This window comes from Osmia lignaria, chromosome 7 (assembly GCF_051020975.1).
Source record: "Osmia lignaria lignaria isolate PbOS001 chromosome 7, iyOsmLign1, whole genome shotgun sequence".
Taxonomy (NCBI): domain Eukaryota; kingdom Metazoa; phylum Arthropoda; class Insecta; order Hymenoptera; family Megachilidae; genus Osmia; species Osmia lignaria.
In genome coordinates, this window is record NC_135038.1 from 10,013,614 (window position 1) to 10,037,310 (window position 23,697).

The 23,697-nt window shown below is 35.6% G+C and overlaps 1 protein-coding gene across 4 annotated transcripts in view; it reads left to right on the top strand.

The window, feature by feature from the left end:
• LOC117604657 (Myosin 10A) overlaps positions 1-23,697 on the top strand; it is a 61,415-nt gene that overhangs the window by 14,141 nt on the left and 23,577 nt on the right. The window contains exons 3-26 of one of the 4 annotated variants that reach the window (XM_076689239.1): positions 146-256; positions 3,948-4,036; positions 4,102-4,165; positions 4,249-4,358; positions 4,627-4,911; positions 5,241-5,418; positions 5,494-5,772; positions 5,936-6,265; positions 6,479-6,766; positions 6,935-7,092; positions 7,205-7,582; positions 7,674-8,017; positions 8,388-9,059; positions 9,287-9,558; positions 9,623-9,799; positions 9,958-10,411; positions 10,670-11,460; positions 12,185-12,322; positions 12,903-13,375; positions 13,602-13,880; positions 13,960-14,171; positions 14,527-14,722; positions 14,894-15,890; positions 16,484-16,726. In XM_076689239.1, the coding sequence (XP_076545354.1) occupies positions 146-256; positions 3,948-4,036; positions 4,102-4,165; positions 4,249-4,358; positions 4,627-4,911; positions 5,241-5,418; positions 5,494-5,772; positions 5,936-6,265; positions 6,479-6,766; positions 6,935-7,092; positions 7,205-7,582; positions 7,674-8,017; positions 8,388-9,059; positions 9,287-9,558; positions 9,623-9,799; positions 9,958-10,411; positions 10,670-11,460; positions 12,185-12,322; positions 12,903-13,375; positions 13,602-13,880; positions 13,960-14,171; positions 14,527-14,722; positions 14,894-15,890; positions 16,484-16,726 (7,518 nt within the window). Of the gene's footprint in view, positions 1-145; positions 257-3,417; positions 3,606-3,947; positions 4,037-4,101; positions 4,166-4,248; positions 4,359-4,626; positions 4,912-5,240; positions 5,419-5,493; positions 5,773-5,935; positions 6,266-6,478; positions 6,767-6,934; positions 7,093-7,204; positions 7,583-7,673; positions 8,018-8,387; positions 9,060-9,286; positions 9,559-9,622; positions 9,800-9,957; positions 10,412-10,669; positions 11,461-12,184; positions 12,323-12,902; positions 13,376-13,601; positions 13,881-13,959; positions 14,172-14,526; positions 14,723-14,893; positions 15,891-16,483; positions 16,727-23,697 lie in introns of those variants that run through there. The other 3 variants (XM_034324981.2, XM_076689240.1, XM_034324983.2) reach the window with 3 other exon arrangements.

The window sequence follows — 23,697 nt, forward strand, 5'->3', positions numbered from 1 at the left end:
ATTAAACATAATATTTTCACTGTATGTAACAATTTTTTTAACCCCCTTATGTGGCAATTATGACTGATCTACTTATCTCTGACGAAATGATTAATAATATCCAATTTTTCAGCCATCACTTACAATATAATTTTTTATTTTCCAGGGTGAATTGGTGTGGTTCGACCCAGGTGTCGGCCACGTGTTACCAGGAGAAGTGTTGGAGTACCACAGAGCTGCGAATGTTCTGTCAGTGCAAGCAGTGATTGCTGGCAAGGTATGAAATTAATTTTCTATTCCCACAAAAAAAGTCGATGAATCTATCATATTGACGAGTGTGTAAATAGGACAAGTCTAAGAGTAAATTATTATCGATTCAAACGATCGACCGGATAAGTTATGCAAGATCTGTGACACAACCTCGATTATGATGCATGAGAAGTATTAATGAATTCTTCACCGCGACGTTCAGCGATGTTTTCTTATTTTTTTGTTCCCTTTTTTATCGTCATCAAATGGGTCAATTGTTCAAAAATGAAACTACGTTGAGCGTTGTTATTTCGAAGGGATAGAGAAACAAGATGGAAGTGTGTTAGGGTACGTGCTAGTCAACAATACGACTCTGCTTCGAGGCCAAGGAACAACCGGTTATTCTGCATTTCCTTAAAGCGACGTTCGCTTCGACCAGTTGGTCGACGTTCTTTACTATGTTCCATTGACTTTTTACTATGGCTATTTGGCGCAATAACAATGGCAGAGAGAATAAAATTCGCGAGAAGACTGCTGGTTGTTGGAAATGTTTATTCAATTTAGTTGGTCTTGTTTGTTTCTGGGAAGATGATCCGATATCCTCGTTATTCAATTTCAACTTTATCAATATTTGTATGCATGGAATTCTTTGCAATTGCTACAGGCATGGTTGATTAAATATTTAAAATTAAATTTCTCCATATATTGTAAATTACAGAATTTTTGTTGCTAATGTGACATATTTATTTTTATGACATGAAAGTAACACAAAGTGGCAGTTATGGTATATTAATTTAAAGCTTACACCTTGATAAAAATTAGTATATAAAAGATTCATTAGTATTTTTTATATAAAGCTGATTCTTCATTGAAGAAAACAGTGAATTAATCAATTTACAGTTTGCTTCAATTAAGAGTCAGTCATTTTGTGTCAAGAATATTGAGAATGCTTGTATAGTAATTTTTATTAAACTTTAAGCCTTAAATTAATGTGCTACAAGTACTATTTTGTGACACTTTTATGTCATGAAATCCTATTCATATCTTACAATCCTCTGAACTGTCAGATGGCGGACCATGGAGAGAGTCCCAATTTTAATTTAATTTTATATTTCATATGAAACTCTCTTGTTTAAAAATTATACATTTAACTTTGAGTTAATATCCTTGGAGTCTCAATTGTTCCAGACTTCACTCAAAGGTTAAAAACACCCACGGACCATATATAGAATCGTGCAAACAAAAAAAATCTGTCTCATAAATTCCAATTACGGTAACGAACGCTTCCCGAGATCATTGTAAAAATGTCGCAGGAAGAGGAACGAAAAGTATTCGGTAGAGAAACAAGATTTCCTCGGTGGCCATTTAACTGGCTAGTCAAATGCGTCGGAAGTAGAAAGTCGAATACGATCGTCGAATGCCGCGCATTCTTTGCGAAATACAATACTTCCGCGAAAGTGGCCTGTTCGGTATCTTGGAAAATTACGTCCACACCGGCTCTGATAAAACGACGCGAATCGATTGTAGCGTGAAAGTGTATATCGAAAAGGGGCATGCTGATCGCTTGCTTGCAACACCTTCGTTATATGCACTTTCAAGCTCCAAGGACAACGTATCCGCAAGAATCTTGTCTGCAAAGTATTTTCGCGTTCCTGTCTTTCACTTTCGTGTCTCTTCTTTACGTTAGGGGAATGATTCGTCGATTTTCAGAAGAATATGTCGGATTGAAGACTGAATTCTCGAGCTTCAGATTTATTTTTGCTTCGAAAGATAGAAAAATAAAAAATTATTTAATTGAAGGGCGGTTAGAAAAAGAATTGTTATTTGTGGAATTTTAATGCTTTGAATACTGAATACTTGAAAACCAGAATATTAGAAATTTTCAGAAATGTCCAAAAGATAAATATTTCACGATATATTTTAATTTTTTTGTAACTAACCAGTCATGATGTAAAATTTGTTTGAAATGGAAATTTTTCTGAAAATATCTTACACTTTCCTTGCACAAGAGGAAATCCTGTATCGACTACCTGTTGCATCACATTACAGTTTATTATGCGTTCAAAGTTCCAATGTATTTTTAAAATGAAGCATAACATAATGCAATTCCAGTTGACGGGCCTGCAATATAATTCAGTTCATTTTGTTTCGCGTGACGAACGCGAACAGCTCGACTTATCAGTGATTATTTTCTTCAGTGATTGTGTCTCATATTCGATTTCTCAAAGCATTGTCGTGGATTAGTCGCAGTCTTTAGTTCAATTGACGATGCACATAGGTGTAGAAATTATATACATGCAGTTGCATTGCATTGCATTTAAAGCGTCAGTGCTCTAGTATATCAGTGACTCATTGTCAGTAGCACAATTGGGAGGAGAAGGAGGAGGTCAGAAGGGGCAATTAAGCCTCCTATTAAGATATTAGAAATTTTGAAACTTTGTAAAATTTAAAAAATAAAAATATAAAATACAAATTGGAGCTTAAGTACTAAAATTGGAGCTTTCTCCATGGTCCGCCATCCGAGGGTTATAAATACCATAATATTATGGCTGTACCATTGCAGTAACTGTAATTCTTGCGCCAATTAATTCATATTAATTAAGTTAAAAATGATCTAATATGATAAATGAAAATAGAAATAAAATAAACTTATAATTACTATGTCAGTAGGAGAAAGATTTCAGTATATATTCATATTTAGACTGTGCAAGGCTCGTTAAAAGCCGGTAACGGGATCGGTTTCCGTTTGCCGCGATAAACGAACATGTCAGTTAAACGTTTCTCTAAGCAGATTACGTTTCCCGCGGCTGAAAAGCAGGCGACGCCAATGGAATTGCAACTGCAAACTCAGCCAGCTCGGTATCCGGTTAAGTCTCACGTGAGTGGCTTTCGCGTCTTATGTGAATTCGCGCGAATCTTCCTTTTTTATCGTGCATTCTCCCGGAGATCAGGTCGCATTCGTCGAGAAAATCCGGCAAAAAACAGGAGAGTTCTGGTACGACACACCGTTCAAAAGTGCCTGCTTTGGAAGACTTTCCTTTCGAATCTTGATAAATGGAGGGAAAAAAAAAGAACACGTCGAAGAAGAAGAAAACCAAGCCTGGATATGCCTTTAAATGATAGTTTACTTTTTAAGCTGTTTATCGTGGAAAAAAAAAATGTAAAAGATAAGAAAATTATTTCTATAGATGTTTATTAAATGAAGCTTTCATTTTCAATATTAACCCTTTGGATCATCGAGCGTACCACGAATCGTATAGATAAGTTCAGAAGGGAGATTTGAGTCGCAGAAATCCGCGTTGGAACCAAGAAACGATGCTCAAAAGTCAAGGTTACGCTTGAAGGAAAGTGTCTTCAACTGCAAGGACGAGGAAGAGGTATACTCGTGTGCGCGACGTCGACACTTCGCAAAGTGGCATTACAAAACGAGCAAATCGGTGCTGAAGAATTTAATGTCGGCCTTCGACGACTCAAACTTAGAGAATTTTCTTGGAGAATCTTCGAATAGTTCGATTGATTGAATTATCGATCACTTATTGCGAATTTTTTTAATTTTACTCCTGAGGGGATGACAATAGTAATTGTTCGAAATAGACGATTTAAAAATATAGAATTCTAACATGGTTTAATTACTTAAAAGCAACATAAAATTAAAGCTTGAAGTTTGACGAAAATAACTGCATAAGGAATTGTACTTAATGGTATGTTTTACATTTCAGCCACAGATATTCACCCTAACTAATTTAAGCGGAGTGAAACCGAGACAAGATCTTGGCCAAAATGGAGTTGAGGATATGATTCAGTTAAGGTAAGTTTCATTTAATAATTATTGAATTTAATAAAAGCTACGTTGAAACACTATTGAAATTACAGCGACCTGAACGAAGCCTCATTATTATGGAACCTGAAGATTCGGTACGACAAGGAATTAATATACGTATGTCCTCTGCTAATTAAATCTTCCATCAATATCATCAAACAAAATTTAGTATAATTCAATAAAATATTTTTCATTAACAGACGTACACGGGGAGCATCCTAGTAGCGGTGAATCCCTATAAAATGTTTGATATTTATGGCTTGGACCAGGTGAAACTCTATGAAGGACGAATACTTGGAACCTTGCCACCGTGAGTTGCATATTTCAATTTTTATATTAAATTAAATTTTAGACAATTTCTATTATTTTTCTAATACGAGACTTTTGAAATTATTGAATTAAAAACAAAAACGATTAGTTAAATAGATAAAAATAAATTAAAATGTAGTTGTATAAAGTATTTTAGTTAAAAACTTTCTGTCAGCAAATATTCTAATAAAAAAGAAATATAGTTACAAAACACAATTAAAATTATGAAAAAGCTTGTTGGCTAACGGAATTTCGTGGTGTATTTGCAGTCATCTGTTTGCTGTCGGTTCGTCCGCGTACAGTCAAGTAACTGCAGCAAATAATGCCAGCGCGAATCAAGTGGTAGTTATTTCCGGTGAATCCGGTTCGGGAAAAACGGAATCCACGAAACTTGTAATGCAGTACCTAGCTGCTGTTAATCGAGCACCAAACAATCTGGTCACGGAACAAATTCTCGAGGCAACGCCCTTATTAGAGAGCTTTGGAAATGCTAAAACACCGAGGAATGACAACAGTAGCAGATTTGGAAAATATTTAGAAGTTTATTTTAGAGAGTGAGTATCCATCTACTAAAGGAAAACAAAAATTATTATTGTATCATATACACTTATCCCTAAAGTAGTCTTCTGAATTTTAATTGTAATTCATTTCAAACACTAAATTTTAAATTTTCTCAGCTTGATATGCTAAAAAATGCTCAATTCCTTATTTCATAGAATGAGTAACTACAGATTTGAAAAATTATTATAGCAGTATGTGCCATTATCTTTAACCCTCGAACGACGGACCATGGAGAGAGCCCCGCTTTATAAGAATAAAGAATTTCCTGATAATCAGTGAAACACTTCCTCAATTAATTCAATGCGATTCAATTCATTTCCAGTGGAGTGATCGTAGGTGGAAGAATAACTCAGTATCTGTTAGAAAAAAGCAGAATAGTCACCCAAGCGTCAGAAGAAAGAAATTACCACGTGTTTTACGAGCTTCTAGCCGGTCTTGATCAGCAGCTCAGGGACAAGTACGGATTGCTGACGCCGGATAAATACTTTTACTTAAACCAGGTTATTTGAAGCATCCAATATACGCTCAACGCTAATCAGAATCTAAGAATCAAGTGCATAATTTCAATTTATCAGGGTGGAAACTGTGAAATTGATGGGAAGAGTGACGTCCAGGACTTCAAGGCACTTTTGTCAGCAATGCAAGTTCTGGGTTTCACGTCAGAAGAACAGGATACAATTTTCAAGATTCTAGCTAGCGTTTTACACCTTGGCAATGTTTATTTTCACCGGAAGCAGATGAGACATGGTCAGGAAGGGGTTGAGGTTGGTTCGGATGCGGAGATACGTTGGGCTGCCCATCTTCTTCAAGTGAATTCTGATGGGATTATTAGAGCACTTACTACAAAAACGACGGTAAGTAATTAATGATGGGTTATGAGATGCTGTTAATTACTTGGAATATGAACATATGCAAAATATCACTATTCATATCTTCGTTTAATAAATTATTTATTAATATTTTGCATTCTTTGTTTGAATATTTTCCTAATCGAAACGTGTTTAATTCTGTCGACAGGAAGCAAGAAATGAAAGGGTATTCACGGCACTAAACATTGATCAAGCTTTGGATGCCAGGGATGCATTCGCCAAGGCTTTGTACAATTCCCTGTTCTCATGGCTAGTAGCTCGTGTGAATCATATAGTTTATAAAGGAACCAAACAAACTGCTGCCATTTCGATACTCGATATTTTTGGATTTGAAAATTTCACGGAAAACAGCCTGGAACAACTCTGTATCAATTATGCAAATGAGAATCTTCAATTTTATTTTAATAAGCATATATTCAAGTTGGAGCAGCAAGAGTATGCGAAAGAGAAAATTGATTGGACTACTATTAATTACACAGTAAGTGAATTAATTTAAATATTCGAAAACAAAAGAAATTCATTAGATCCTATTAATTAATATTAATAAATTTCATGACTTTGATATTTAACTTTTTATTCCATTATTTTATATTTTAATAGATCCAATTAAATGAACAAAAATATTCATTCTATTTAAAAAATAAAATTCCTCTAACATAAAACTAAGAAATTTTGTATTTGATATGCACAGGATAACTTGCCAGTGATTCACCTAATCGCGAAGAAACCTGTTGGTATTCTTCATCTCCTGGACGATGAAAGCAATTTCCCTAAAGCTACAGATCTTTCGTTCCTGGAAAAGTGTCATTACAATCATGCACTAAGCGAATTGTACTCAAGACCAAGAATGAATTCTGCTGAATTCGCGATTAAACACTATGCTGGCCAAGTTTGGTACAACGTTGAAGGTTTCTTGGATAAGAACAGGGACACCCTGAGACCAGATGTCGTGGAGTTATTAATAAGCAGTAAAATATCTGTGAGTTTAAAGCTAAAAACTATCAACTAACAATTTTCTGCCAAATTATTTGTAATTTCCTAAGTAAATTTTTATAAACCCTTATAAAAATTCATACATCATTCATGTATGAGTGATATGGTATTTGAAATATTAAGAATCTCTTAAAATTTTATATTTTTTTTCCAGATGGTCAGCAAAATGTTCCAGCACGTAAGGACAACCCATGAAGCGAATAAAACCATGAATAAACCAAATGGTAGATTCGTCACCATGAAACCTAGAACACCAACGGTATCTGCTCGGTTTCACGACAGTTTACAGCAGCTTCTGGATTCCATGTCTCAGTAAGAGTATTTTCAACCCTTATCATTTTAGAAATTTAAATAATTTTAGTATCTATAAAATGCTACATATCTTGAAAATATAAAAATCGAACGTTTCAATTAATTTTTGCAGATGTAACCCATGGTTCGTTCGGTGCATCAAACCAAACACAGAAAAAGCCCCCATGAAATTCGACATGCCCTGTGTACTGGAACAATTACGATACACTGGAATGCTAGAAACGATTCGAATTCGAAAAACCGGTTACCCGGTTCGACTTCTTTTCGGACATTTCGTGGATCGGTACAGATATCTGGTTTCCACCCATCTGCCCAGAGGAGCACCCAACAAGGAGCTTTGTCGAATTATTTTGGACAAAGCTGCGCCCAAGGAAGCTCAATCCCAGTATCAATTAGGATTAACAAGGGTGTTTTTAAGAGAATCTTTGGAAAGAACTTTGGAATACAATAGGGCATTGATTTTGGAAAGGGCTGCCATAACTGTCCAAAGGTAACTAATTGCAATGGAATATGTTTTCAACAGAAAAATTGGAAAATCATTGTTAAGCTTATAATTAATATGAAATTTCATAATTATGAAGGTATACTAGAGGATTCCTCGCGAGAAGAAGATTCTTAAACATCTCACGTAGCACAGTGCTAATTCAAGCGGTTTATCGCGGTTATCGCGAAAGGAAGAAGTACAAAGCGTTGAAAAAAGCGGCGCTAATGGCACAGAAGATATACAGAGGCAAAAAGCAACGTGAAAAGTTTAAGGTATTGAAGGAGGAAATGGCGAAGAGGGCGGAAATTGAAAGAGCTAGCAAAGAACGCGCCAAAGCAAAACAACAGAGAGAGGAGCAAGAAAGAACCTCCAGAGCAGTGGCTGGTGTGAATCATTTAGAAATTCCTGCTGAACTTGCATTCATCTACAGTAAACTTGATGGTAATTTATTCAAAACGTTCTTAATTAATTCTTTTTCATAAGAATACTTTACTAATGAAACAGGGAGTATGTAAATTTTTGTTAATTACAATTCCATTATTACACTCTAATGAAGACTAACATTATTAATGGCATTTTATTATAATTTTTTATGGTTAAAATTCCTCTTGCTTAATTTAAATCTATTTAAAATCAAATTAAAAATTTAAATAAAAATATAATAATAATTCTTATAAAAAATATGAAAGTAAGCTATGTAGCTATGTACAATATAGTATTATAATATCTCTTTGTATTATAATATTAAATAATTTTATGGTACCACTTTGTAATAAAAATTTATAATAAAAGATAATATTTACTTTTACAGATTGGCAACCCACTCATACAGAAAGAAATCTGTTAAAAGTGGTGGGTCAAGTGATACCCATGCATCTCAATTACAGTTTACCAAACGACATCGATCAGCATCAATTCTCAAAATTCACTAATATCTACTTTAAGAGTCACATCTTCGGCATGAAACGAGAGCCAATAAAGACCCCATTCCTAGCCAAAGCCAGAGATCAAGATTACACTGATTCATTGATGATCTTCAAAATGATCCTTCGTTTCATGAATGAAAACAATTTAAGTGGCAAAAGGGAGCAAGCATTAGGAGATTATATTGTGAACAAAGGAATCGTGAATGAAAAATTGAGAGATGAAATTCTGTGCCAATTGGCTAATCAAACATGGAAGAATGAAAATGATGCTAATAAAGAAAGAGGATGGTTGTTGCTATCAAATTGTCTGTCAGCTTTTCAACCATCTTCAACTCTTTTTAAGTATTTCTTGAAATACGTATCTGATCATGCGTATGATGGGTATAAAGCTTACTGTCAAAGGAAACTTTTGCAAGGAGAAAGAACGATATTTAGAATAATGAGCAATAATCAGCAAATTGTTCATCATGTACCTAGAAATTATCCTCCGTGTGTGTTGGAATGGAGAGCGAACAGGAATCGTGTTAATATGGCTCTCAGTGTAGGATTCTATGATGGTAAGTAACCCTGCACCCAAATTAACAAATAGATTTTCTAAAATAAATTTTTATAAATTTTCCAAGTTGAAATTTTTAGATACCTATATTTTAAAATGATAAACAATTCCTCTAAAGCCTAAAAATAATTTATTTTCTGATTCTTTAATTTTGTTACACCAAGTGTAACTTAAAATTAAAAATATGGAAAAATGATGAGGTGAAAATTTTAATAAAACAATTTTCAGGTGAGATAATCACCTGTGCCGTGGATTCATGGACAACATGCGAGGAATTAGCAAACCTTGCTGTCCACAACCATGGCGTGGATAATTCTGGTTGGACCATTACCTTATGGAATCAACTGGACGGTCCGGATGCCATTGTGACAGAAACCAATGGATTCGACTACGTGCTGGATTTAATTTCAGAAATGGAGCTGGCTCCAGCATTCCCAGCTGCCAAGCATATGTTCTTGGAACAACGAAAGAACAGTTACCCACCAATTAAAAAGAGAGAAGTGAGTGGATGTGTATTTATGGTAAATGAATATTATTATTATTATTAATGTGACAATATTTCAGCATGCACAGATTATTCGAGAGTTAGAGCAGGAAATAGAGCCGCCTGTTTTGAAAACCTTTCAACCTTTGGAACGGAAGACGGTGCCTAAGGTTATAGACAAACCGGTAGAAGCGGAAATTCAGTCGCCTAGGAGGCCGGCTGTTCCTCCCCCACAACCGCCTGTAGCTAAGCCATCGGTAAATTAGAAATTAATTATTTAGGATAGGAACAATTAATTTTCAAATTTAAAATTTCAAAATTTTTGTATGCTGCCTTACATAATTAATGTAATGATAGTGCTATTCAAAATAGCATCTTCTTCGAGAAGAAGAGTTTTAATATAATTATTTCACAGGTGAGGAAACAATCACACGAAGGAATCCTAGAAACAACGACAGACACCGGCCTCTCCCGGAAATCTGCTCTAAACGACAGATACTTCGAAAAAGAGAAACAACGTAGCCGTAGTCTGGACAACTTACTCCAACCGGAAGTAGTGGCTCCACCAGTGAAACTAGCGAATCTCGGGCTATCATCGTCGAAATTAAACGAACGTTACCATAGTTTGGAAAGAATTGGTGAAACGTCTGCAGTGAGCAATGTGGAATACATGACGAGGAATGAAATCTCGCAAGAAAGAAAATATAGTAGGATAACTAGGACAACGGAACCGAATATCGAAGAAGAAGATCTGACTATTGATTTTGAGTATCCGGATATTCAATCGGTCAGTCAGACTGGAAGATCCGAGGATGATAAGAGCAGCTATATCAGGTCCCAGACTAGGTTTATCAAATCACAATATCCTGGTAAGTATTAATAAAAAATAAATAAAAATAAAAATGTGATTTACATATCTGGACCTCAGAAAAAAAATGACACCACATGTTATTAAATTTTTCACTCTTCCTGATAATAACAATTATTTTATTCTAAATCATTTAATTTTTAATCTAATACTGTAAAAATAATAGTAAGCCCCTATCTGAAGGACTCTATTAAGAGTCCTAATTTACAAAACATTTCGGAACAATGATTAAATATAATGATTGTATTTTTAAACATAGGTAAACGAGCATTGCCAGGCAGTCAATCGAGTCGTGCCTACATCGAGAAAAGCGAGTACGGTGTGAAATCTTCAGCCATGTCTGACACAAGCGAAGCTCCTTCTCTGGCATCCCACGTCAGACGTGTCAGGGTACCTAGTCAAGCTTCGGACGTGGATCAGTTCCTGGACGAATTATTCATGCCAGTTCTCGATGGAAATTTAGACGAGCTATCTGATGCCAGAAGTTTGGCAGCCAGTATCAAAGGTACAAAAGAAGATAGATCTCAGAGCGATGCCATAATCCTCGAAGCTCTAGAAGGAGATCACGAAGATATTCCCCAAACAGTGAATGACTTTATTAAAAAAATAATGAATAATAGCAAAAATGAAATGATTACTGCTGAAGAATTATCAAAGAAGATCAAAGGTGGAGGAAACATGGATATACCAAATCAGAACGCGAACTTTAATTTCGGTGCCATTACACCGGGAATGATGTCACCACCTATGATGATGCCAATGTTTAGTTCACCTCAACAAGTCCCCCCTCCACAGAGCACCAGTATGAACATGAATCCCGGATTCATGCCAATTCCAATTTACAGCATGCAGGGACTCAGTCTTCCTCAGTATCCTAATTCACCTCCTAATCCAAACAACGACATGATGGCCTATCAGCAGAACTTGCAGAGAGCCTTTCTGCAGAGTGCCATGGCGCAGAATATACAGATCCAACAGCAATTGTTAGCGCAGAATCAGGCTCTTCAGCAACTGCTCGTGCAGAGCCCTCAGAATTCGTCCCAACAACCGGTGAGAAATTAGTAGTGATAAATAATTAAACGCGAATGTTTATTTTATAGAACATAATGATATCATTTTTCATTATTTTCTGGGTTCAAAGAAATTTTGCTGAAAACTTTTATATTATTATTTATCTAAAATATTTAGTAATTCAACTCTTAATTTACTCATATTTACAATTACTCATTTTTTTCTACCCTTATTTGCATTAACTCTTGAACAGCGGAGCTTGGGTCAAATGTGACCCATTACAAAACATATATCAGAATACAAAGATATATTTATATATTAGAAGAATAATTTCTTCAATATTTTTCAGCTACTCATTTAAAAAATTTTCTCTTAATTTGAAACCCTATTATAATACCCAGAAGATAATTATTAAACAAAATCAAACGCAACACACCACAGAAACAACCATAGACACAAATCGAGCCTCGATGGAAAATTGTTAATTTCCTTCAAACGCAGCATCACCTTGTCGCACAATAATAATACTCACTGTAAGATGTTGTAACACGTGTGTGTAAACGACGAAAATCGCATGTTAAATGTCATCAAAACGAAAGGAATAGCGATCGTTCCACACGCGTCACTTTCACGATCACATAACTGGTAAATACTAACACGATCGTTGTTTCGCAATACACCGCACGTACGGCTTTTAAAGTGATCACGATCCGCCTCGTGATTTGTGTTCCTTTTCCGGATAAACAATCCTGTGGGCTTTTAGAGCCGCAATCGCGGCATGGGTGTGTGTTTCCAGGGCACGGTGTTGTCCGCAGGCCCCTCCAGTATGAATCTTGTTCCCCCAGCCCCCCAAAACGGTGCCCAAATGGGGCCTAATGATTCTATTGGACGCTACTCTAAGGTATCTAATGATTTCATCTAACGAAAAAAAAAAAAAGAAAAAAAATGAAACATGTATATTGATAACGTAACAGTTTCAACGATACAGTTGATTATTTTGTTTTTGTTTGCTCAGTTATGTTGTAACATATGTCGATGATATTAACTGGTTATGGGAAATTCAGTTGGAAAGCCGATTTGTACAGTGGTGTGAGCGAATGTAGGTTTGAAATAGTGTTTGCTCTAAACAGTTATTATGTTTAATGATCGTTGGAGTGATTAATGACTTATAGATTATGAGGGGTAGTATGCAATTTTATGTAAAAAGTAGGATATTGGAGGAGGTTTCAGATTTGGATTATTCAGAGATTTTTTTGAACCCGTTTGTAAATTTGTAAATTTTCACATATTTTAAAATTTGTTTAAAATATATTGTACCAATGATCTCTGCAATATTTTCACAGCACTGTACATAGTGGCACGAATAAAATCATTCAAAGCACGTTATTTGTCACGTTGTAAAATATTGTAATTTATAAATCGCACTAAACATCCCTGAAAAATTAATTATCATATTTTGTAATAAAATTCAAAATGATTAGGTGTCGTTCAGAGAACCAGAAGATGGCGAACTTTGGTCGACAGAGAAGCAATCAGCCCCACAGTCATTGGTCAACAATCAACGTCAGGAAGTGACTGTTAAAGCTCAAATTCATCGTTCTCAGAGTCCACCGAGGAAAAATTCCGAAATGGTGCGGAAAACAAGCGTTGAATACGCGGTGAAGAAAGTGATCGTTGAAAGAAAGGCAGGTGACAAAAAGTCATCCAGTCCGATGGAGCCTAAGAGGTCGAATTCGAACAAGAATAATGTACAAAGTAATTTTACAAACGTGTTGAGTGAATTGAAAAATCGTAAAAGCAGTGTGGATAGTAATTTATCGAATTCGAGTAATAATAAGGGTGTGCCACCCCCTCCGCCCATGCCACCCCCTTTAGAATCGCACGATCCTTCGGAATCGAGGCCATTTTTGGATCCTTATGGAAGAGCCAAGACGGTTCGAATTGGCAAATGGAGGTAAGCAATTTTAATCGAGGTTTAAACCCTCTATAAACAAATTTTTTATAATAATTCAGGGTAAATAAATAAAAAATTATATATTCGCCATCAGTATTGAATTGGGAATATTTCCATTGCATAACATTATTTTTTAATAAAGTAATACTTATAATTTTAATTAGAAAGCGTTTAATTATTCCTATTACCATTTTGTGATAATTTATTTTTTTAACCATCGTTTTAGATGGCCACCACCGAGCGATTCAAATGAAAATCAGAGCCAAGATAGTTTCATTGAATTCAAAATGCGCCAACAACATCAGCAACGTAAAATCACTCCTCAATATCAAGAATACAACCAAGGTGATGGAGAACCTAGCACAGAGGGTGCTGTAGAATGGGAAGAATTTGAAATTGAAAATATTGTTGGAATGGAAGAGAAGATAACGAGTCATGCACCTATTCTCAACAAACATGAGAATGGATATAAAGAAGAAGGGGAGAAGAAGAAGAAGAAATCCAAGTATGATATATTTAGAAGACATTCAAACATATGTACATTTTTCTTAAGAATGTTTATTTTTAATATATTTGTTTACTAGGTCTGGGTTAGAAGTAGGTGCACAGAGGCCATCACCAGGTAGCATAGGAAAATTGAAGCTCAGTTCAGAAATGCGTCAAAGATTGGAGAAGGTGACAGCGAATCATAGTGTTAGATCCACGAAGACGAGTGAGAAACCTGCTCTTCCTCGTGAGGATGGGAAAGTAAAGCGTTTGGAGGATAATAGGAAGCTTCTACTTGAACAGCAATTAGGTAACTTTCTTATACAAACTATGGCATTAGCTACAGATAAAAAAAAATAAAATAAGAAGCTTTGTTAAAAAGAAATTAGATAAATAATCAGTGCTAGTTAGCAAATCTTACTGCATTGAAATTTTATTTATAGTGTCATGTTATAGAAATAATCTACCCATAAAATAGTATAAATTTTCTATAATTCATCATTCAAGCGTTTAAATAATTGAACCATCAAAATATTATGGCTTTAGTCATGTTGACTCTAAGCTAGGTAGCCATGGATCCACGAATCTCTTAATTCAAAATTAAAGCCTTTTTTTCCACGACACTCTATATGCTAAATACAATTTGTCAATTCTATTTATCAAAGGAGGACGATGGGACGATTATGCTTCCACAGCCGATGACACTCAAAGCGTGACTTCAAAAGGAACAACAGACATGATGACTCAAGCGCAAGTAGTCAGAACTCAAATTGAAAGGATGGAAAGACCTGTGCCACCTCCGCTTCCGATTACACCTCCGCAACCTCCTAGTCCCAGAGGTGGCAGCATGTACAGCAATAGGTATTCTTTCCATTGTAACCCATTATTTGCATTTCGCCCCATAGAATTCAGAATTTACTCAATGCATTAATTACAAATCAATTTAATCCCACAATCATTATGCAATATAAAATGTCCATTTCTCTAAATTAGGTCAAATTAATTGTAACCAATATTCCCGTAAAATTTCAGTCAATCTGGAGTAGCACAACCAAGGTCACCACCAGCCCCAGTGGAGCCAAAAGCTCGAGATTCCTTCAGAGCATCCCCGGACTCGGAAGCCTTCGACCATTTTGCGAAAAACCAACGCGACATGTTCAGTCAAAGCCGAGATATATTTGCGTCTCAACAGCATCTGAGAGAGAATCACGAGTACAGGAACGATTTCGAGAAATCTCGCTCGCAGGATCAGAAATCCAAAGACTTTTACGGGAAAGACAGTACCGATTTGGCGAGTTCAGCTCGTGACAGAAGCTCAGATTTCGATTCACGTCGCGACTTGAATTCCGACATCTTCGATCCCAAATACGCGAGGGACATATTCGAGAACTCGAATTCCAAGAGAGACCCATTCGGAATGACCAGAGACGTGTCACCCAAGTCACGTGACAGTTTTGGCATGCCATCGTCGAGAGACTTTGGCGTGATGCCAAATACGAGAGAATCCTTCGTGGCTGCTCGACAAAGTTTCAAAAAGTTGGATCGTGAAGTGGATAGAAGATCCAGCATAGCGTCGACCCATCGTACTGATAAAATGGAGAGGATTGAGATCGAAGAATGGCCAGAGTTTCTGAGACCTGTGATGCCACCGGCTGAGAAGCCGGAGATAGAAAAGGTTCAGGAAGTCGTGAATACTAAATTGTATCCTCAAACATCCACTGCTCATTTCACGTATAACAGAGTTACATGGACGTTGAGGGTGAAAAAGGAAGTGTTTGCACCGAACGAGACGTTGAACAGTCCTTTGGCACTGCATTTAGTGTTTTGTCAAGTGGCTTATGATGTCCTGGCTACGTCCAGTATTAGGATCACTAAAGAGGATAGGCAGAATATGCTGAAGATGTTGGATAACTATGGGGTGACTTTGGATAATCTACAGAGTACTCAGCATAAGATTACTATTAAGAAGAACGTTGTTGACATGGCGAAACAGTGGCCCTTGTATTTTGCTAGGATATTCCCTGTATCGGTAAGTAAATCGCTAGTTAATAGTTTAGTAAATTTTAGGTATTAGTGTAATTAGGACCTTATTTTGAGATGGATCAAGAACCACAAAATTTTAGAACCTTAGAGTTTTAGTTGCAAAATTAATTTTGAATTTAAATTTAAATTAATATTTGGATAGAATAGATAAAAATTAGAAATACCCAAAATCACACTAATATACTTTCCCATATTAAATATAAGTATTTCTACTATAAATAGTACTGAACCTATTAAATCAAATTAAACATGGTACACGATTTGTTTTACATTTTTCTTCATAGATTGCAATAACTATAGTGTGTGAATTCATACATGGCTAATCATACATGGAATTCTTGAATAGAAAGTCACGAGTAATAAATAATTAAGAATACAAAAGTTTCATAGCTAGTCTGACTATGAGGTACTAAACACTGTTATCCTCGAGAGCAGTAATAATGCAATTATTATACCACGTGTAATTGTTTTTATCTAATCATTACTATCATCACACTACTGACTGAATATATCTAGTAATCTTCGATCTATCAGTTTTATTGTGTTATTAATTTGTTTTTCAATCATTTTTTTTTTCAGATTGGACCTCAACATCCTGAAACTCAACATGTGGCGGTATCTCATCATGGTCTGCGATTGATAAAACGCACTCCAAACGGTGACCTTGTTATCCTGGAGACTCTACCTCTCGAGGACATCGTCTCCGTGAGTTCACCCAGGGCTGGTGTATGTGTCATGCAAATTGCATCTGGTGTCAGGCTACCATTACACACTAATCGAGCGCCTCAGTTAACCGAGATGATCAACACTTACATCAGATTGGTGAGTGATTTATATAATCTAGCAATTTAATTTTTGAAAATTTCTTATAGGGTGAGCACCAATTGCGTTGAAACTTTGCATAATTATAGGAGGGTACAATATTAATTTTGCAAAATTATAGTGACCAAGAGATTTGAATACAAAGTTTCTTTAAATTACTCTACATAGAACTCTTTTATTTAGAAAGTTTAGTATAGAATTCTTAGGAGAACGCGGGTACCCGGAATGACGGGTACCCTAGAAATCAGGTCTGAACTTTCCCGAGCCCGAATTTTTTCAAACCCGTCCGAATCCACCCGAATTTTTCCGAGCCTACCCTTGCCCACCCGAGCTAATAATTTCGAATACCCGCATACCCTTACTAATTTTAAAAACTGCACCGTGGTCACAAATGACCCAGTTACCACATTTTATAACATTTACAACGATATCATAACAATTTCATTGATTTCCGGAATATATACAACGTTTGCTCTCATTAACGTTCACTCGCATTCTTCGCGAAGAGAACAGGATACGGGTTGCACAAAATATACGTAAAAAGAATCGAAGATGCCTGAAATTTCTGCGGTAAGACGTGATTGACCGACTTTTCTGTGTCGTTTTCTTCGATAATCTCCCGGCGTAACCGTTAGCTGTGTCGATTCGCGTTTCCGAACAACGTGAAACGTGGTTACACGCATGCTTGTAAATAATTTCGCGCTAGAAAACATAATTACGGTTTACTTGATCCTGTTAAAAATTTTACAGCACACTCGGCAGATATTAATACACGGAACGCCATTCTTTTTTCATCGTTTTTTCTTTGCAACATTCCGACGAGTCTGTGGATGTTCCAACATCCGTTTCCACGATCGTTGATTTCTCTATAAAGAACCGCTGACTGATTAGCTCGTGAATCTTTTATAATTAACCAAACGCGCGTTTTAACTTTCCTAGTTCTTCCTCGCATTAGTAACGTTTATAATTTTATGTCCGGTTAAAAATCACAAAAGCGCTTTCAAAGTTGGAGAACAATTAAACAATTAGTAATTTTATACCACGCATTGATAGAACCTCTTAAATATAAAAAAGACATAAAATTATAAAGGTTGTAAATATTATCAAGTCAAGATTTTTATTTTCGAAAATTATTCTAAGCTTCCCTCTGTTTACAGTGATTGCACCCCATGCATTTTCAGTGTAAAATCTACAGAAAAAACTTTTGTTGTCCAAGTATTTTTGAAATTTTATAAATTTTAAAAATAGTAAGGATGTATTTGCACTCTATATTGAGAGAAGATTAAATATACCAATAAAAATTCCTAATTATTATTTTAAATTTGAACATTTCCACACTTCTATTATGTTACCAATTAATGGCGCAAGAATACCAGTGATAATAAAATAATTTTACCATAAATTTGCAAAAATAAATATTCAATCGAAAAGGAATATGTTAGAGAATGATAGAAAAATTTTCGCAACGACCTAATTAGCCGTCTCATTCATAAACAATTTCCACGATTTCTCCAGCATCGATAGATTCCTCTTTTTCCATTTCTCTGAGAGATCGAATCTCTCTAATCCCCGCAAGAACGCTGTGGAATCAGCAGGATCCACGAAGGTCGGCAACTACTTTTTTGCGCAATTAATCGCGTACACATAGCCGCGATGAAGTAACGCGATCGCACGTGTGGAAATCGGTACGCGGCTGTAATAAGCGCAACCGAAGAGAAATAAAATGACGAGGAAAGGCAAAGCCCGGGGCGAGTGCGTAGAACCAGCAACGACAGAACGTCGCATTCCAGCACGATAATGCGTGGGTAGCGGAAAGCGAACCTACGATTTCCTCGAGGAACGATGATCCCGGGTAACGATGTCCCGAGGGAATCGTCCACGCGTGTCGTACGAACGTTAAAAAAGATAATCTGCTTGATAGCTCCGTTAGGATGAGTTTCGTTCGGTTCGGTATTCAGTGAAATGTTGCACTGCCTCGATTAATTTGTTTCTCAATGAAACAGAAAGGTCTTCCATCATTTCCTTATTTCCTTGTCGTGGATCATTTGCATTCCTTGGTACTTGTTCTTCATCTACGTCTAGTTATCGCTGCTTCATTGAGATTTCTTTTTCTTTCCATTGAAATGATTTAATGTAACAAGTACATGTAGATGATTAATGGGATGAAATTAAATTCTTTTCATAGAATATTGAATGGATATTCTTGGTGTTAAATTAAAGTAGTATTTTGCGACACTTTTCTGTCATGAAATCTTGATAACATGGTCTAGATCTGCCTAGTCATTGTTTGCTATCACTGATAACCAGTGCTTTTGTTATAAAATAATTAGAGAAATGTCGGGCTTCTGCACTTATGAATAATTCAAATGTAACAGGATTCTAATGACTGAAAGGCCCAACGATGTGAAACGATGAGAGTAAATTGAGCAATCATGATTCTATATTCAATTCTACCAAATCAAGTGTGTTAAAAGTCAACGACCAAAGGAGATACAGGTGAAAAAGTATCACACACAGAGGGTCAATGAGATTCGTATGGATCTTAAAAGGTTTTTAACACTCGTACCATTTGGTATTTAAATTTAGAACGAGTCATTTATGCTATCTCTTATCCGTATTATTTGAAACACCACTTTCTAAGCTGTCTCTTATTCATCCCCGACAGTGTAAACTGGTTTTCGAAGCTGGATCATTAATTTATTTTAACATACAAATTACATACATATTGGAAAATGATCAGAGGAAATGGAAAATGTGGATGAAAATATTAGGTTTGCCATTTCTATTGGATCATTTATTGCAACTTAATTTTATCTTATTACTTGGAATTTTTTATTCTTTATGCAATGGAAATTAAGCAATTTTCTGGCAGAAAATTAATTTAATTTGAAACCTTCATTCCAATAGTTTTTTAATTTTAACAAACTCGTTCGATCACATCGAACAAACAGCATTTTTCTCTCCTTTATTAATTCAAGATCAATCATTTTCTATTACGAAATGCTTGGCACCATTCATAAAACAAAAGTTATCATCGTCATAAAAGAACAATCCGCGATAAGAAGACTGGCAATCGCGGAACAAGAGTATACGCAACAATAGCATGTAATCTTGTCAGGTGGTATGAATGGAATCCCGATTAATTATCATAAAAGATTCGAACGTTCGTCGTTCAATGTACAAACAGCCGTATTTTGACGCTTCGTTTCACCGTTATTTCGAAATCCCCTTCGACCCCGATCCATTCTTCATTCGGTGCCATTATCTCGACAAGAAACGGTCCTACTGTTTCAAATCACCCTTCAATTTCTCTATGAAAACCAATTAGACAATAGATAGAAGTCAACATGACGGCAATTATTTCTAGAATTAAAACTGATATTTTTTATCTATTCTCACTGAATATTTAAAAAAATACTTTTTAAAAATCAACCGAAAAGTATGTTTAATTCTTGATAAATTAATCGATGCGAAAACGAAACATATATGTATCCTTTTTCATCCTTGAGAAAAATGGTCTGCCATTGAACGTTAACACCAGTGGCACGATATTCGTGCGACACTTGAACCTCTGCATTGAATTCGATTGCGAACGTGGGATCGATCGATCGATCAACGATATCGTTTTACATTGAACGATCAGTGGCGTAGCAAGCCACAAGATTTCTCTGAAATAAACCACATCCACACGTACACATAGCACCATGTTGATTTCTCCTTTTTCGAATTTGTACTTTCCATTTTTACGTGATTCGAATCACTTTCATTTTCATAAGAGAGTTGCTCGTATTTAAAGGAGGATCAAACGAGGAATGCGAAGATTTATGCTAACAGAGATTACATTCTTCCTCGAAACTCTATATTTAGAGAACAAAGATCGTTATCGATTGGCTGTTTATCAGGACCGATCGAAAATCTTGTTGGACGCTGATGATAGAGACGGTCGATACACGTTCTCAAGAGAAAGAACAGGAGGCATTGGCCAGCATATATGACCACTCAGTGGAAACGCAATTTACACTAGGCGTTGCCCGACGTTTGCCTCGTTACATTATAGTATCGTGATCGTTAGAATTTTCAAGCTCATTATTGTTAACGCGTTGAAAATAAATAAATTACTGAAATTTTAATTATTAACAGTTTAATGGCTGTTAATATATATCGCTATTTTTCTACTCTACGAGGTGCAAATTGCAATTTGAAAAATGGTAATTTTGCAGTGTACCCTCAGGCTGTGAAAATTTGCCAAGCGAACGAAATAAATAAAAATGATATTAACGATCCAAAATTCAAATCTAAATTCAAACGCCGTTCCAGGTCTGCTTTAAAGGAGCAGATCCAGAATATGTTATAATACATTGAATAATTTAGGAGAAAAGTAATGCCTACGAACCCTAGTTCTTCAATTGACCGTGTACAATAAACCTCCCAGAACACTATACTTTTTGAAATTCGAAATACAACTGGAGATCAAAATGTGTTATTTCAAAAGGAAATTATACAGTCGACTCTCGATATATTGCCGCATGAGCGATTTGGTCTTCGCATGGATTTTCAAGCATAATAGTGTCACTTTTATTTCTCTTCTCCCTTCTAATTGAAAACTTTTTATCTTCTGCAGCTCCGTCTGCGGCGATATAACGAGATTCTACTGTACATCTAATGTCTCTTTAACATATGTTCAAAGAAACAGATTGCAATGTTGGGAAAATATAATATCGTGCGATTTCTAATGTTAATATTACAAATTGATTGCACGTGAATCGCGAATGATACGCGATCATCAATTACAAAGTCATCGTCGATGTTTGACAGGTGTTGCGCAAAGACGTTTCTATAAAACATCGAATTCCAGTTATTCACCTCGAAATGGGTCGAAAACTTTCTTCCGGTGATGAATGACTCCGGATACATTAAGTATTCTTAGGAGAATTCTGCAATTCAGCAGGAAGATAAGGTTAACTAAATTCGCGATATTTTTGTTAATTGTCCCAGCAGAAAAAAAGTATATGCCAATCAGGATGGAATTAAGATTTCTGGAATCTGTAACTGTCTAAAGTTAGTTGAAAAATTGAAATTTACTCCAAGAAACATTCAATCATAAAGAAGGGCAACAGTAAAACAAAATTTCATTTAATATATTTATTTTGACATAGAAATGGAAGGCTCCAGGCTCCGCTAATCAAGAATTAAATTCATCAGATTCGTTAGATGATTTTTTAGCATCCTCCATTGAGTGTGCTTGTGTCACGACTTTTGTTTGTCAGATTTTGAATAAGGGTTATATACTTCTATTAATTAAATTAAATTTATGTTTAATAATATAATATAACTTATTTTTTTATGATGAATCGATATTTGAGGAATTCATTCAAGGTATATTATCGTTAATAAAAATGTTTATTTGTTGGACCGCGATGCTTTATTCATCAAGGAGCGTGCTTTGAGTCCGGCTTGACCGCACTTGTCTATTCTACGAGGTGCAAATTGCAATTTGAAAAATAGTAATTTTGCAGTGTACCTTCAGGCTGTGCAAATTTGCCAAGCGAAGAAAATAAATAATCTTTCTTTGGATGAGAAAATGAGATTCCAATTTGTAAAATCTGCAGACGCCGACTGCTTCCGGTCAATGCGTCTATTATACGTAACGTCGTGGCTCGTGCACAATGTCGTCAGTTGGTGTTGTGACAAAAGAGGCAAACAACGATTTATGTTACCGGTTTGACACCTTTCCAATGCCTTTTCCGCCGACGACGAGCAAATGTCTAAGAAACTTTCACTGTATTCTCTGCCTACCGTTTCTCTCGCAATTAAATAATTTCCTTCCATAAAAATGAACGAGTTATGAAATTATCCAGTCGTAAATTATGAAATTATATCTGTTGACACCAGGGAAATGTTAATTCATCTTTACCGGATGACTTTGGTTCTCATGATTGGGTAATAAGCGGAGTCCTTCGCGATTGTAAACGCTTGGTGGCTACCTGTGGCACAGGTGTATCGGTACGTCGTGAGAGGAGCGTATACATGGTATAAGAAATTCGATCTCTCCGTTTATAGGTTTCTCCATGCCATAAAAAATTATCTGTCATACCGCCGGTGTAATTACACGACCAGGAGAGGCTCGATCGAACCCAGTCGGGGTCAAATCAAAAAGAAAGTTTACTCTTTTGTTCATAATTCTTCCTTGAATGTTTCCTCGAATTCAACTGACTTCTTGCATAGATTAATAACTGAAAGTTTAGATATTTTGAGTAATTTAATTTCCCAGTCAACTATTTTTATTTTTAGTATTACACTGTTGCATATCAAATAGTCACATAAAAGTATTGCAAAAATACACTTATGGTATATCAATTTAAAGCTTAAAGTTTAATGAAAATAAGTATATAAAGATTTTGTCAATGATTCCCCGTTAGAATGAATAATCAATTAATTAACTCACAGCATAAAATTGATATCGTTTATTAGTAAATATTTAATTTTCAATTGTTTATATCCCAAAATGGTAATGGACTAAAGATATAGTTATTTTTATTGAATTTCAAGCTTTAAATTGATGTGCCATAAGTTCCATTTCGTGACACTTTTCTGTCATGAAATCATGTTAGACTTTCTATATTTCAAAATCGGTCATTTGACATCGAATGTTCATCATAAAAAGTGTCCTATTCAAAATAAAATTACAAAATCTTGAATATGAATAATCAATTTTCAATAGAAGATGAATTATGAAAGTGTACAGTTCGATAGTAACAGATGTCGATAGTTTTTATTAAGTTCGATGAAGTAGCAACTTCAGAGGGTTCCATTTGAAGGAAACTCGGTCCCATTTCCGTACGAATCATCGTGAAACGTTTTCAACGCTTTCTCGCTTACTATTCTTCCTGTTCATGATTTTCTAACGAGTCGCGTTTTTCTACCGCGTCGTTTTTTCGACATCGCGGCGAAAAAAGAAGGCGATCGAAGCG